We start from the raw sequence: 15,626 nt of genomic DNA on the forward strand, positions 1-15,626 counted from the left end.
TAAGGTCAAATCATAAGTCTCATACCATCAAACCATGAAGGCTTTGAACAGCAGAAGAAAATAAGATATGAGATATTTCATACATCTATATATGTATGTGCATAAATGAAGAAAAAAGACGGCACGATAGATGGCTGCTCTCTGCCTATATATTCTAGTCAGTTGATGTCTGCAGTTTGCTGATATATGGTTGGAAAGTGACCAAACTGTCTAAGCACGGAGAGATCGCCAGACGTGTTGGCGCAGTATCAGATACATGCATATATACACAGAAATATATTGACACATAATGTTATATTCCATAATAAAGCAGACTGGATTTATTCAACGACGACGATGCTTCGAGTTTTTATGTGTAACTAGCATGTTATCATGTACCATACATGTCGTGAATATGACACTGTACAGATTCACATATGATGATAATAGCTTTCAATTCGCTATGTAAACTCCAGATGTGGTGTAATCAATTGATATTGGATAGCACGGTTGACGGGATCGATGAATAATAAATTTATAAGCAATTCAAATTCTCGGTTCACTGGCATTGAAGGTGATCATCCTGTTCATAGATTTGTAAAATTTCAAATCTCTGCCTTAGCACATAAAGAAATTTACACAAAATTGTTCTAAACAAACTTTGAGTAGATCGTCCATAAGATGATTCTCTAATTATGATATAGCTAACTTTCAAGTCCTAATATGATATTGCTACGATGTAATACGATAGTGTAGAATATTCCAAACCCAGGGAACCTTTCAAATATAATACAGGGAACGTTTGAATGGGGCATTTGGTCAACCATCGACCAAAAAGTCAACATCACTCGACGCTCAACATCCCAACTCCAATGGCATTATTTTCATCACGTGACGATTCCAACAAGCGATTCCCTGCCGGTTTGTTTATTGTATAGCGTGTGTTTCTAAATGAACACCTCGTCACACGGCTACTTGCTATGGCTTCATGGTTTTAGCTCCATCAATGCGTTTAAAACAGACCGACTTCGACGAACCGGTCGAAGCCAACTAAACTAAAGAGGTCCAGTTCAGAATCAGACTCCAATCCGAAGCCAGATGACAACCGTCATCATATTTCTCCATCGGATGATATAATAAGACTTCTTAAGAATTGTTGGACACATTCAACTTCATCATGCCTCCCCGGTTTCTTAAGAGTTCGGCAATTCTCCTACATTTTCCAACTCATGTCAATCAATAAATCGATGAGGCGCATGCAAATAGTCTCGAGCAAAAGGCTCCCATGGCCCAGAGGCAATTAGACTATAAATGAAAACCTCAATAGATTACAGGAAGATTTATAAATTCATATTACACAGCCGGCTAAAGGACTATGTCTAATGTCTCAACTGAATTTCTCTAGCATCCATGACTAAATTTGTCCGGAATGGTAACTCCTTCAGTCACAGTGATAGCAGATGTAGGAAAGCGACAACAGTTGATAATAGCAGGTAAATACATCTGAAATTCGAAATGTGATGTAGATAAACTGGTCGTTGGGTACAATGCCTGGACCTGGGGGCCAACAATGTCCCTAGTAGTAGGGCATGTATCTGTTTGGTCTTCTGAATCTCGGTGCCTTCCTGCAACATTTTCGAGATGCTAATGAATCCTCTCTCCAAGCATACACAGAAATGAAGAGCTTTCTCAGAAGGGACTTTGGAAAGTATGTATTTGAAAACAGTTTGTTCTAAAACTCGTCGTCTCTCGCAAGTTAATTTATCTTAAGCCGTGGTTCAATACTGCCGACAATATATTTGGAAAATATTTATCTTCTTATTTCAAAGCTATATTTGCTGTATTCGATCCCTCTCATCCAAAGAGATACCAGAAGAATCTAAAATGTTATCTTTTATATTGGTTCTGAAAGCAATTTCTAGAAAGCAACTTCAAACAGCCTCAAGGGTCCAGCAACAGTAAACATACCCGTATCCGTAAGGGGAATAGAAATTAGGAGTAGCATAGGGCCTTCGGAATCGGTAACCCATGTAAGGATTGAAACGCCTAGGAAAGTACTGCTTCATGCCTGGAACATTGGTCCTTTTAGGCAAGACCTGCACAGAATATCAAACCTTTTCATAATCTTAAAACATTCATGAATGAATGAACAATTCATAAAGATCCATAAATAATAAAGTTTCTAGGAACAGATCCTGAACACCTTCAACTGGCGCCCATGCAGTTCAGATTCATTCAAAAGGAGAGCCTCCTGAACAGCTTCAGTTTCGAGGAACTCAACATAAGCGAAACCCTTTGGCTGGCCGAATTTATCAGTCAGAATAGTCACCCTGTTCACAGTACCGCATGCCTGGAAATGCTGCTGCACTTCTTCAGGGGTGCATGCATAGTCAACCTGCACCAACATGATTCAGAAGAAAGGTTTCAAGTTCATGATTTGCTTCTGCAAACAACACAAAAAGATAACTGAAACAATCAAGGAATGACTTTTCGCAGTACATTTCTCTAGCACCTATATCCAGGGCACTATATCAAGGGCTTAGCTGTTGAGGACTATACTTTTCCTAGGACACTACTAGTCGACCATAAACAAGCACAGAACCATGCAACATAACATGAGAAACTTATGTGGAATGCAGGTCAGACACTTATAACCAGATCAATTGACTTGCACAAATTGCATAAATAAATCACAATTCTTAAATTATAATGAAGTATCTTTAATCTTGAAACATAACATGCTAAAAGCACGTTCTTCCCTTTCCTGCAGTTCCTAATCAAGGTTCACATAATTTACAGTTTCTAGCTTCATATGAATGGCAATCTTCCATATATTTTTCCGATGAACTGAGAACCCTTTCTCCAAAAAAGATATGTCAGCACTTTAGTCACAAGAGGCCCCTACGACTAAGTTGTATATAACCACATCGACTCATATCAACTTGGAATAAGCAATATACAAATCATTCAGATAATGACTGCAGAAACAAAACCCACAGACTATTATTTATACCCAGCATGATTTAGGGCTTACCATCCAATCTCAGTTATTCAAACTAAACAACCCACCCCCCCCCCCCCCCCCCCCCCCCCCCCCCCCCCCCCTCTCTTTCTCCTGATAACTCCAGGCACATTATACATTTACAGCTGTCCCACAATAAACAAGAATGCCTCAAACAGCTCCTCTCTTATTCATGCTTCACTCAGGAAACATAAAATATCCAGTCATTGTATTTACATAAGCCAAGACAGTTGCAGACAAGATCATTATACTCCAAATGCCCATTAGTGAACTGACATATGAACATCAAAAGCATATAGCATTTGGATTACAAATTGTTCTTCTATCTATAGCTCCAAGTATTACCTTAAACTATAATTTTCAGAAAAGAATTTCGAGACAAGATATATATTAAACCTTATCAATTCATCAGGAGTTAGTTTCCGGATAATGGAGTAAACTCTTAAGATAGTAAACAATCTGCAAGAGAGTTATTATAAATATTTTTGGTAACTAGTAGAAATTGAACATTTTTACGAAGTTTTCAATATTAGCTTCCAAACCCAATAAACTATGTAGTAAAGCGTCAAATGACAATCGCTTTTGGACAGAAGATAATCAATTTGGAAATCCCTATTAATCAGACCATCAGGTCAATAAGCCATAGCTAATGGATGCCCAAGAGTTTACAGCTTCCCTAATGGTAGTTTTAGCAATAACATAATGATCAGATGAAGCCCCACGTTATAACTATAAGATCCATGAGAGTGGCCAAGAGCAACGAACTTGTTAAACTCCAGAAATAAAGCACAAGCTTGTGGGCTCAAGGAAGAATAGGCCAAATGCCTCTCACCAGATCTGCTAAATGACCCAACGGCCTGAGAAACATGATGGTGTCAACACCTCCAGCAGCAGCAGCAAGGCTACGAGATGTACCGGAGCGTGTGCTGATGACTTGTCTTCAACCTTTCATGGTCACTTCTATCTAAGAAGTCTCTTAGAAGCAAAACTTCACATCTCCATTCTCCCCACACATTTACATCTCAACCCACTTTTCTTATTTTCTTTTTTACTCCATATAACCATTTCTTTTTCCTTTTTTCTTTTTTCTTTTTTCTTTTTTTCGTTTTCACATTTGATTCCTTTTTTTTTTTCCATTGCTTCAGATTTTTTTCAGTACTCTTTTGTCCTTTAATCCTTCTGCTTTTTCCCCCTTTTCTCTAACATTATTTTACAATAGGGAAAGCATCTCCCACAAAAATAAGAATGTGCACAACTATCATTTGGCTCAAAGACAGGATAAAAAATCCACTTCAAACATACAGAGAACTTGAGAACGAATCCTGCAACATAGTGAGATACAAAGTCAACATGACTCTGACATTGGGACCAAGATCACTCTAATCACCATCCACGTCCATGCCCCAGAAATAACCAACCACATACAACTTGCAAAGGGCATCAGTCGACATTTACATATCAAAGAACAAATCCCACTCTCCTCTCATACTGAACATGTTAAATATATTAAAGATGTACTGGATTTTCTTCACAGAAATTGCTGGAACCTAGTGTTTGGTCCTTTTCATTAGAATCTCGGAAGAGTCAATTCAGGCTACAGAAAGAGTGACAAGCATGGGTAAACTGAGACACCGCAGAAAACTGGAATTTTCATTTGTGATTTGAAGAACAACATAAACATATATCATTAATAAATATTGAGCAAACATTAGCAAAAAGTCTCTAAAGAGTTGGAGTGATGCTCACATTGCCGACAAACACCGATCTGGAATCAACTTCCTCCTTACTTGCTTGAGAAGCAGCTGCACCAGCAAGGTCTGTAAAATTTACAAAGCAATACACATAAGTAAATAAAGCGAATCAGATATCGTACTACATCTCAAATCTCTACCGCACATGGAAGCCAGAACGTCTATTCCACATTGAACTACATATACATAAGACATATGGACAGTCATGTCCCCAGCTCTACGAAGAATATGATCATACAATAGTACAAGCAACGAAAGTTGACGTAGTTTGTCCCTATTGAAGAGACCTCAGGCTTCATAGGGTACCACTTCACTTGAGATCCCACCTATATTAGCTCAATTCCCACAGCAAAAGTCGGGACAGCATAGCCACTTACGAGTAGGAGAATCGAACGCTGAACAAACGATTATCGAGAGGGGAAAGGGAGTGCAAACCTGAGACAGCGCCCATTTCCTTCTCAACCTTGGCTTGCATCTCGCGGAGAGCTGTGGCTTCATCCTCTATCTCCTTCAGCCTCCTCTTCATCTCATCGAGCTCCTGAAATCACGATTTGCTATAAGTTCCGCATCGAATCTACCATCACCATAAGGCAAATAAACAGAGGGGAAGGCGTAGAGAGAGAGAGAGAGAGAGAGAGACCTTGATGGCGTCATCGTCGCCGGTAGACATGTCGACGTCGGCGTGGTGAGGGTCCATCTCGCCTTCCATCTCGCCCTCGACGGGGATCTCTCCGCCATACACCTCATGCTCCTCTTCCTCCATCTCTCCCTCTCTCTCTCACACACACACACTCTCTCCCTCGCGCCTTTTCGAGCAGAGAAACCTATCGAAGCTTCCCTCGCGGTCGGATTTCGGCACTGTCCGCGCCGTTATATAACTTATACGGTCACCGCGGGGAGGCCGAAGGCTGATTTCCGTCGAAAAAGACGTATTTGCAAGGGACGATACGGTGCCACTGCACATATTCGGCCCATTCTAGGCCCATGTCTCCACTCCTGGCCCGGTCCATCAGTATGATTATGCTCTCATTTTGCAAATGGGAACGTCATATAAACTAGATGGAGACACGCGCATTATGCGTCACGAATAGGCAGAAATTGCTTCTGATATATAGTGTAATGAGGTTGTTTAAAATGTTCTTTCTATAAAATGCTTTGCTTTATACACGATTGAATAGTAAGAAACTTACAGTACTATCTTCGATTTTCACCAACAACGCAATATAAATTTTATTGGACTATGAAATGTATACATTGACTGAACTTATGTCGAATCTATCGAAGAGTACAGCTAAGAATAACACTTACGTCCGGAAGAAAAGCTCGACAGGACTACAAACTTCACTTATCAATTGCATAACAATTTAGAATATATATGCAACTCATTCCTCTCCCTAATAGCGCTAGGAATTTTCCATGCTAAACTGATCAATGTTGCTTAGAACTTTTGGTGTTTGGAGTAAGGGTTCGCAATGACTTGTTTGGATGAATGGCTTGGATGAGAAGCCCAAAGAGCTCTCACCATGGGCTTCATCTTCTCGTTGGCCTTGATAATTCCCAAGAACATGAGCCTATAGAGAATCACCATTCCAAACAAGACCCCAAGATCGACCCACTTGGAGTAGCCCATCTCCACTTCCCAATAGCTCCTTAAGATCTCTTCCCCACTGATCGTGGCCGAACCCCCCGCTTGGTTGTTTGGGAACACCAGCCCCTCGAACTCATTCTTGTAGAACCCTTGGTTGGCGTACTTGTGGAACGCGATGTAGTACATCGGGTACTGCCAGAACAGCTTCGGCAGGTCATCCGGGAGGCGGAAGAACCCCCCGTTTAGCATCATCACGCCTTGGATCCCCGCGCCTGTGATGATGCCCATGAGGAAGTCCGGGACCACGCTCGCCACGATCATCATCAGGCTCTCCACCAGCGTCATGCACACGAACAGGGTGAGTGCAAAGTAGGCAAAGTGGTCGACGCTCCTCTGGAGGCCGACCAGGTAGTACGCTATGGCTCCCGGGATAAGAGAGATGATGAGCAAGTAAGGGATGGAGGAGAACGTGTTCCCCACGACGAATGCTCCGACCCCATAATGCCCGTTCAACCTTTCCCTTCCGAATATCTAGCACATGTTAGGAAGCATGACATTGGTAGCCATGCAATATTATTATCCAAGTGAAACTTAAGTTTTCTGACATAATCAGCTGAGGAAAGTCGGAATAGAGGCGAACCTTCATGTCCTCGACAAAGGAGGGGAATCCACCAATTGCCATGAAAGTGAGGAATGATGCAACGAACATGAGCATGGAGCCTCTTGCCTGCGAATTCCACAACCGCTTAAACCAAATTCACCTCCGTACGTTGCTAGAACATTCAAAGGAAGTTACCTGAATTGAGCCGTAAGTGGACCCAATATCGTAAAAGATCGTCCCGACGCATAGACAAAGAGCGATATAGATTGCTAGGCGAAGCCAGTAGTAGCCCAAGTCACGGTACATGTTCACGAATGATCTCCTTATGAGTACAAGGATCTGGGTAATGAAGCTCGCCTGACTTCCCTTCCTGACCTTCATCCCATTTCCTTCTGCCTTCTACCCAAAAAAAAAAAAAAGGATTTATTGGATTAGTCCTTATTAACATAATTAGCCAATTAATTGATTTTATCTGTATGTATAACACATATATATACCTCTTGGCATATATGTGAAACGCGTTGATGAACCTGTTGGCAGAACTCGGAGGACTCGTAAGATTTGACCAAAATGTCAATGGCTTCTTCAGTCCCCAGTCCCCCTTGTCCTCCTTGTTCAATGTCCTACAAACAGCAGTCCAAAAGTAAGTATACTAATTCAATTATTTGACTAAATCTCGAGTAGGTTATTCTAACTGCACCGGTTAATTAGTAATCTCGGCAGTCCAAAGAAACTTTTGGATGGACTGGACTCACTGTTTCGAAATCCTTGTTGATCGTCCGGAGATAATGATCTGATGGGTTCCTTAGAGTCGGGCACGGGAAGCCGTTTGACGCGAAGAACTGCAAATAATTTAAACGGTAATTAATGATTTTTTTTTTGCAATTATTGATTCTATAATGTATAATTTGGAAAATGACATCTATCAAGTATGGAAAGCTCGAGATTAGAACTGCATTTATGTCAGAATCGACAAAGCATCATGATATTGATAGGTCACAGATGTACGGGGCCTTATGTGCTTACTATTAATTTATTACTACTAAATTATTACTTTCTATTTTTTCTTTTTTTTTGGGTGAATTAGTATTATTCTTGCTACTACTAGCTATAGTATTATTATAAATGCATGAAAAAGCATATTGTCCGACCTTTAAGGCTTAATGAGCTTTATCTCAAATCTCTAAAAAGTTGTACTTCACCAATCGACATCTATAGAAAATAGGCACTTTGCCTTCTCTGGTCAAGTTCCAACCAAATTCCGGCCAAAATTATTTGTGATAATGAAAAATATAATAATAAAATTACATTAAATTTTTTTTAAAAAAGAAACAAACTTTCAATTGGGGGTGGGGGAGCCCCCACCGGCCACCCCACCCCCCGATCGACATCGCTGGTGGGCTAATAACCCGCCGACGACATTGATCGGAGGTGGTTGGCTAGCGGGGCTCCCCACCTCCAATTGGAAGTTTTGATGGTTTTTTTGTAATAATAATATTATTATTGTTATTATTATTTAAATTGTAAAAAAACTCGGAACTTGATCGGAATGGCAAAGTGCCTATTTTTTTTTTTTATAGAGGTTGGGAAATTGAATGTAACTTTTCAAATGTTGGGGGTAAAGGTTGTTCACCCTCTAAGGTCGGAGAGACAAATGCTTTTTCCCCTTGTAACTATTGACTTACCAGTTCTGCCGATGATGCTGGACCAAAGTAGACTGTATCTCCCGATGATAGGAGGCATAGATTGTGGAACAGCTCGAAAACCTCACTGCTCGGCTGATGGATCGCTGCAACCACGGTCCTCCCGTCTTGCTTCACCAGCTTCGCGATTCGATTCATGACATGGTACGAGGCGGCACCGTCCAACCCGCTGGTGGGCTCGTCGAGGAACAGGAGCTTGGGACGAGTCAGGATCTCGATGCAGATGCTGACCCTCCTCTTCTGCCCGCCACTCAGGCCCTTCACACTCCACCCGCCAATCCTCGTGTCCATCGCATCCACTAGGCCCATCTCCCTTATCGTGGTCTCAGCTCGATCCTTCTTCTCGGCCCGCGACATGGAGTCCGGGAGCTGGAGCTGGGCTGAGTAGTACACAGCTTCCCGTACTGTAAGGGTCGTCATAAGTGTATCGTCTTGGGTCACGTATGCCTGCCAAGTTTCACGATATCCACATATAGTTCGATAAAGCAAACTACGCGTAAACGTCTAGGTTTATATTTTGGGATCGACGATGAAGATAGAATAGTTATGGCAACCGTACTAACCGAAGTTCCAAACGCAAGCGTCTGTCTGCAGCCATTGATTAGGATTTCTCCCGTTTGTTGGGTATTTGAACTTAATCTCCCTGCATATATATAAAGATAGATTACTAGTTTCCTTATTTATCCGTAACTGTAAATCAAATTTCTCTATGCAGAGCATTAATTTCCTGAAGAAATCGCAGCCCATTCCCTATCATGTTGTAACCAAAACATGTGTTTATAATTATAAAAATCCTACCCGAATCTCCATCCGGACAACCAAATATGCCCTAATGTTTTTGCCGTCCTATAACCTTGAATATGAATGCGTCACTATTATCAACTATTATATATAGTCCACGTATAATTGAATTTGGTCCATGAAAAAAATATAATTTTTATATAATATTGCCAGAAAGCTTGTTATAAAGTCGTCGTCTGACCTTTGCATATCTATTACACGCAACTTTCTCGATTCAATCAATTTCTTTTCGGTCACAAATTAGAGATACACGAGTTCAATTCAAGAAAATGAAAATCTAAATTAAGAAGTATAAATAGTTCAACTGGCGAAAATAAAATCTATAATATATTAATATCTTAATTTTTAAGCGAGGATGTGTGTCATTCATCACAGTCGATTTCGGTGATCCCATCTTCCATATGAAAGATATGCACTCCTTCACATTTTTATTGAAACATTTCTTTACGCATTTTCTGTAAATGAGAGTAGAGAATTTGCAAATAAATAAATAAATAATAATAACTTAAAAGCTATGATTTACCAGATAATGCGTCGAGCAGAGTTGACTTTCCACAGCCCGAAGGGCCCATAATGGCAAGGACCTCCCCGGGGACGGCGTAGCCCGTGAGCCGCCGCAAGATCGGCAGGTGACCGCCGTTCTTCCTGTCCAGGACCATCACCGAAAGGTCTTTCCATGTCAGGAAAACCCTGCCTACACCGTCTGCCCCCATGTAACCCTTGCCGGCACCCTCATGGGCTGGCCCCTGCTGATCACTCACCGAAGCATTTAACCCGTCCTTGAGGGACGGAAGTTTGAACCCGGAGCTGAAGGGGAAGAGCCTGTTGACAACGCCCCGGTCCTCAACCCCTTGTATCTCGATGGCCTTATCATCGAGTCTCGGAGGAGCTCTCGAAGGGCTAGGGCTCGGGGTCCATCTCAGGACATTGAGCGGAGACTCCATGGAAGACACCGTCTCCATTGGTGTATAACTATAATGTAACACAGCTCTCTCTCTCTCTCTATCTCTCTCTATCTCTCTCTCTCTCTAATGAATTTAATGGACATGCAAGTTGAAGAGATGGGGCTGATGGAGAGAAGAGATGTCTATACAGTTTGTTGCTTAACCGTTTGAAGCTCTTATGTTAACGTTGCTGAATATATATCTATATATATACATCTCAAGGTGGAGGGAGAGTGATACTATTATACTGGAGGGAATATATATATATATATATATATATATATATATTAATTAGCATCGAAGTTGGACCAGTTTATGTAGAAATAACATGTAGAAACGTGGTCTGGTAATCTTAGAAAAAAACCACACGCATTTGGTGCATAGATCCTTTGTGATCTCATTGCAATATTTAATATTTTTAACCCTTTCAAGGATAACCTACAAGAGATAAGAAACAATTAGCGATAAAGAGGAATTTATTATTGCAATAATTCTCCCGACCTGAAATCAAAAGATATAATGAGTTCAATTGTCATATATGAAATTTTGCATGTCCCTTTGTTTATCTTTTCTCATTACCCTCTACATACTGTTCATGTGGATCACTCTTATAATCTAAAAAAAAAAAAAGCAAAGACGACTGCATTGTAGGTATATATAGAGTGAAGTATGAGAGCTTGCTTCGTACAATAACTAGAAAGGTGGCATCTATTTCATTATATTAGATCTATGAAAAGAAAATCTTATATGTAACGATTTCAATAAAATAATTATTAGAGCAACATGGCTTTAATTATGATTGGTGTATCTATTTATATATTTCATTTAAGAAAGGTAGAAAGACCGTTCACCGAGAGCTGAAAGTCTGTCAAAAAGCTAATAGATGGTCAATTATGCTGGCGCGATTATTAAGTAATTTTCGAATACATCTTAAGCATTTGTATTTTTTAGATTAAATTTAAGGAGTAGGACCTTTACAATAATCTATGCACGTAGTAATGCATGAATAAAAATAAAAGATTTGTTATCGAAAAATATTTTGCAAGAACTAATGTATGCATTAATTAAGAGATAAAATTAGAAAATATTTTTAAAAAATTAAAATATCCAAAATTAATTAATCTAAGGAACTTAAAGGGACGTCCAATCACGAGCTATGGGATTGATCAAGAAGCCTATGTATCTCTCATTAAACGAATTAAGCAATCTTGTGAGCTCACATGGAAGTCTCTTATTGAATGAATCGAGCAATCTCGTGCGAGTAGTTTGAATTAATATAATATAGATACATGTATCTCTCTATTGAATGAAGATAGATTTTCTCTTTGATTTACGAATTTGAAAAGCACGAAAGATATGCTTTGAAAAAATAGTTTTTTGTAATTGTGGATCTATTACTGTTAGACCGCTTAATGCTTTCAAACTACAAAAGATGTGATGGTAACGAAATTCTTGACAACTTTAAATTGATAAGAATAACTCATTTGATAATTGGTAGGCACAAAAAATTTATTTGTGGACTATATAAGTTCTATATCCAATTATGCTAATAAAGGCAATTATCAATAGAAATCAAGTATTCATTTAAGAATTTATAGATTTCTCAAAACGTAGTTATTGTTATTTTCTCGATGAAGGTGAATTTCGGAATTTCAGATTTCTCACCAACGTATAAGCTATCTCAAGTTGTTGTGCGATTGATGATAGTTTTAGTTAATTTATAAGAAGAAATCTACCTACCTACTTCCACCGAAATACTAATCTGCCTACCCTTCTTACCATACAACTCGAGTCCCATTTTTTCAAGAAAAAGTGAATAATTGTGTCACAAAAAAAAAAACTTAAGTTATCAATGAATCAGTTACTTCTGACATACACAAGTCGATTCCATAACGTGTCCCTTACGAATGAACTGGAAAAACAAAATATTATGGTCAAAGAAACCACTTTCCCAGAAAATGTTGAAATATAACATGAGTCGTTTCTTTTCCTAGAAGAAAAATAACATTAAGCTAGTTTAACCAATAATTTAGTATATGTTTGCACAAGTAATATAGTTTCTATAGCATGAGCGCCTACCCAGCACACATATATGGCGATGCAAGGGCGGTGATTGCCATCGTGCCCGTCCGCACTCGATTGCTTGCTTGCCCCACACCTCAAGGCAGATACATAATGTATCCTTAACAAAATTGTACGTAGATCGACTAACAACAGATAGGAATATTGTACTCAGTATATAGTTGAGTAGCTGTGTTAATATATAACGGTCAACTTAGATCGCAAAATCTTCTTTGTTTCTTCAAAATGATCATGTCGGATCTGAAAGTACGTGGACTGGCAACTAGTTTAGGAAAGCTCAGTAAAATGTCAATGTCTAAACAGGGTAAAAAATGTTGACCACTTTCTAGGTCTGTTATTCCATTGATAGAATCTAATTTTCATTTAATACGTGCTATCCTGTGTCGAATGCGCGTGGGCTTCATGCGCACTGTTGCATCCGACGATAAAGGGGCTCTGTGTCATAGGGACACGGAGCCATGTTAGAAATCACTTCCATTTAGAGGTTTCAAAATGAAATTTGCCACTTTCCTGGTGGAAATAAATAATAATTAATTACTATTATCAGTTGGGCGTTCAAACTTTAAATCACATCTTTAATAGACCACGTGGATCAGTTATACGTTAAAATCAGTGTTTTACCTATGCATGGTATGAATTTCTACATAAACTTATAAATCAGAACTGATAAAAACAAATATAATTTTATTAATGCGTTTTCATGTATATTCTTAAAGCATTATATGTCATAATTCTATTTATATCTTTCTTGCTAATTTTTTATATAATAATACCAAGTATGTTTATATATATATATATACACTTTAATTTGCTTAAGTACAAGTAGGTTTATATAATGGGTGCTTTCTGATAAAATGTGATCATTTAAGTATGCAATATGGATGCACTGAGACCAAAGTTAATGTTTTGCACGAAAATTTTTTAATAGAACTAATATTAAGTTTTTTTTTCTCTAATATTTTAGGCATGCTTTTCTAATCTCACATTTTTCATCCTCTCGGTGTATAATTCGCTTGACTTCCTTTATAGTTATGTAGATATAATAAAATAGAGATATATTTTGATCTTATTAATAATTTTTTTATTCTTTTTAAATTTTTACTAATTGTCTTATTAATTTTTTGAAATATATTGAAAAAAAATTCTAACGTGGATTACTTAACAAAAAAGATGGCACGAATTACAGAAAGAGATTATACAGCAGTGGCACATGGTTTCGCTTGATAATCAAGAGATTTCATATTTGATTTTCGAGATACGATTATTCGTGCTCATTAATTAGTTATTATTAAAAATTTTACTTAATTGTACTAAGTTATGAGCTTCCATTAAAATCCGAAAAAAAAGGTGGGGATATATATTCGTATATTTCCTATTCTTTGTGTATTTATATACGTAATAAATCATATGATTCTTTATTACATTGATTAGCATTTTGAATATTTTCAGGATCAAGTGCTGCTTGGAGTATCTATATAATATTCAGTTGCTTAAGCAACAATATATTGTTCCATAATGACTCGTGTGAAATCATAACGGTAATAATTTCTCTCTCACACAGAGAGAAAACCGGACCCCGTTCCAAGGTCCAACTCGAGTACCGGCCCAGAGTGGGGATAAACCGGTAAAGAACTGAAAACAGCCCGGTTCGACGACCTCAGCAATTTAATTTAGGGCTGAGCTGATTTTATTTTTTTTAAGTAGGGGTTTTTATGTCAAATGGCCACGATTTACACGTTTTGTCAAGTCTATCATATGCTATCTTTTTTTTGTCAAATATATCTTATGGTTTACATTTTGCTCGAATCTATCCTACTAACGTTAGTGGGCTTCAAATCTATTCCATAATTTCAATTTTGTTCTAAATCTATCATATAATTTTAATTATTTCTTTAAAATTATTCCATGATTTTAATTTTTTCTCAAATCTATCCCGGATAAAAGGAGTTACTATAGCAAAATCGTTAGACGTTGACGGAGATATAACGGCGGGATAGATTTGAAGTAAAATGTAAACCATGAGATATAACTGATAAAAAAAATATATGATAAATTTGACAAAATACATAAATCATGAGTCATTTGGGATAAAAATTCCAAAAAAGTAAGAATATTTGAAGACAATTGTTAAGAGAGGAGAGAGCTATTTAAATCGGACAACATCCCTCGGGACATGCGAACATTATTATCTCTGACATAAATTTCACCCAAAAAAAAAAGACATAAATAAACGGAATTTCTAATACTGAATCAAACCGATAAATACTGTGTTCAACCTCTAAACTGTGGACCCCGATTCTAAAAGATTAAAAAAAAACTGTGGACCCCGATTCTAAGCCCATGATCACATATCAACTGCCTACGTAATTGGGCTTTCATACACCCGGCACACAGTAACCTTTTCCGCTCAAGGGTTAGACCCATTTGGGGCTTGGGGGGAATACGCTGAGGCCGGCGATGCCGTGGAAATGACAACACGAAGTACCAGCTGGATTAATTAATCATAAATTTTACTGTGCATAACGAAATCATTATAAGCCTTTAAATTCTCCTCATTTAATATGGACTCATTTCATATAAAAATGATTTTTTAAAGTATTTTCATTCTTTACTTTTATACGTTGATAGTGTTCTCATTCATGGCGTTCTTAGGCACGTTCTCGCCTTTCTCAGCGTACCCCTCAAACTCTTCCTATTAAAACCAACATGAATGAGATTACAATCACGAGGTAACATCTCAATCTTCTATTAAGTGCCCCAACGGCAAATCTAACAAAAAAACTTTAACCGAATCTGACCACACGTCTCCATATCTTTTATACTATTCTCCCGGACCTTAGTCATCCACTGATCCTATCATGCACATCTACGGAACCTTCTCATTGCCCACAATTCCGTCTGGAATTGGGACATGATTGACAGTAATATAATCAGCTCCTATCTTCAAACGAGGTATTCGATTTAAATGAACACGATTAACACGTGAATGGAGAAATTATGGGAGCTGCACTAATTGGCCAGAACAATTTTCAGTTACATGAAAGATGATGAATAGACAAAGCCGCATAGGGATAATTAAAGAAAGGACGGGTCTCAAATCAATATGCACTGATCGAATGATTGAGCTGAAAATCATCAAGTGATTCCATCGAAGG

The 15,626-nt window shown here is 38.4% G+C and overlaps 2 protein-coding genes across 4 annotated transcripts; both read right to left on the reverse strand.

Moving 5' to 3' along the window:
- Positions 1-1,242: 1,242 nt before the first annotated feature.
- LOC116208201 (polyadenylate-binding protein 2) lies at positions 1,243-5,615 on the reverse strand. Of its 2 annotated transcripts, XM_031541520.1 has the most exons (7): positions 5,393-5,557; positions 5,188-5,290; positions 4,748-4,818; positions 3,834-4,323; positions 2,183-2,374; positions 1,948-2,075; positions 1,243-1,604 (listed from the first exon to the last, which is right to left on the reverse strand). In XM_031541520.1, the coding sequence occupies exons 4-7, from the start codon at positions 3,867-3,869 to the stop codon at positions 1,556-1,558; spliced, it is 405 nt and encodes a 134-aa protein (XP_031397380.1). In that variant the 5' UTR covers positions 3,870-4,323; positions 4,748-4,818; positions 5,188-5,290; positions 5,393-5,557; the 3' UTR covers positions 1,243-1,555. The 2 variants fall into 2 exon arrangements, with proteins under 2 accessions (XP_031397380.1, XP_031397379.1); XM_031541519.1 differs by lacking the exon at positions 3,834-4,323 and having other exon boundaries at positions 5,393-5,615.
- Positions 5,616-5,956: 341 nt separating this feature from the next.
- On the reverse strand, positions 5,957-10,559 carry LOC116208200 (ABC transporter G family member 11-like). Of its 2 annotated transcripts, none has more exons than XM_031541518.1 (8): positions 9,969-10,559; positions 9,208-9,287; positions 8,627-9,091; positions 7,697-7,783; positions 7,439-7,564; positions 7,137-7,337; positions 6,981-7,067; positions 5,957-6,871 (listed from the first exon to the last, which is right to left on the reverse strand). In XM_031541518.1, the coding sequence occupies exons 1-8, from the start codon at positions 10,405-10,407 to the stop codon at positions 6,191-6,193; spliced, it is 2,166 nt and encodes a 721-aa protein (XP_031397378.1). In that variant the 5' UTR covers positions 10,408-10,559; the 3' UTR covers positions 5,957-6,190. The 2 variants fall into 2 exon arrangements, with proteins under 2 accessions (XP_031397378.1, XP_031397377.1); XM_031541517.1 differs by having other exon boundaries at positions 7,137-7,340.
- Positions 10,560-15,626: the final 5,067 nt, after the last annotated feature.

The sequence above is a fragment of the Punica granatum genome, chromosome 5 (genome assembly GCF_007655135.1).
Source record: "Punica granatum isolate Tunisia-2019 chromosome 5, ASM765513v2, whole genome shotgun sequence".
Taxonomy (NCBI): Eukaryota; Viridiplantae; Streptophyta; class Magnoliopsida; order Myrtales; family Lythraceae; genus Punica; species Punica granatum.

What these genes read in the sequence shown, in the direction of transcription:
- LOC116208201 (XM_031541519.1), bottom strand. Translation starts at nt 5,515, where the DNA reads ATGGAGGAAGAGGAGCATGAGGTGTATGGCGGAGAGATCCCCGTCGAG. An exon ending in GCGACGATGACGCCATCAAG is followed by an intron (nt 5,291 to 5,392) that starts GTCTCTCTCTCT and finishes TCGTGATTTCAG; the next exon opens with GAGCTCGATGAGATGAAGAG. An exon ending in TATTCCCCTTACGGATACGG is followed by an intron (nt 1,605 to 1,947) that starts GTATGTTTACTG and finishes AAAATGTTGCAG; the next exon opens with GAAGGCACCGAGATTCAGAA.
- LOC116208200 (XM_031541517.1), bottom strand. Translation starts at nt 10,407, where the DNA reads ATGGAGACGGTGTCTTCCATGGAGTCTCCGCTCAATGTCCTGAGATGG. An exon ending in CAGCATCATCGGCAGAACTG is followed by an intron (nt 7,784 to 8,626) that starts GTAAGTCAATAG and finishes AATTATTTGCAG; the next exon opens with TTCTTCGCGTCAAACGGCTT. An exon ending in TTTCACATATATGCCAAGAG is followed by an intron (nt 7,341 to 7,438) that starts GTATATATATGT and finishes TTTTTTGGGTAG; the next exon opens with AAGGCAGAAGGAAATGGGAT.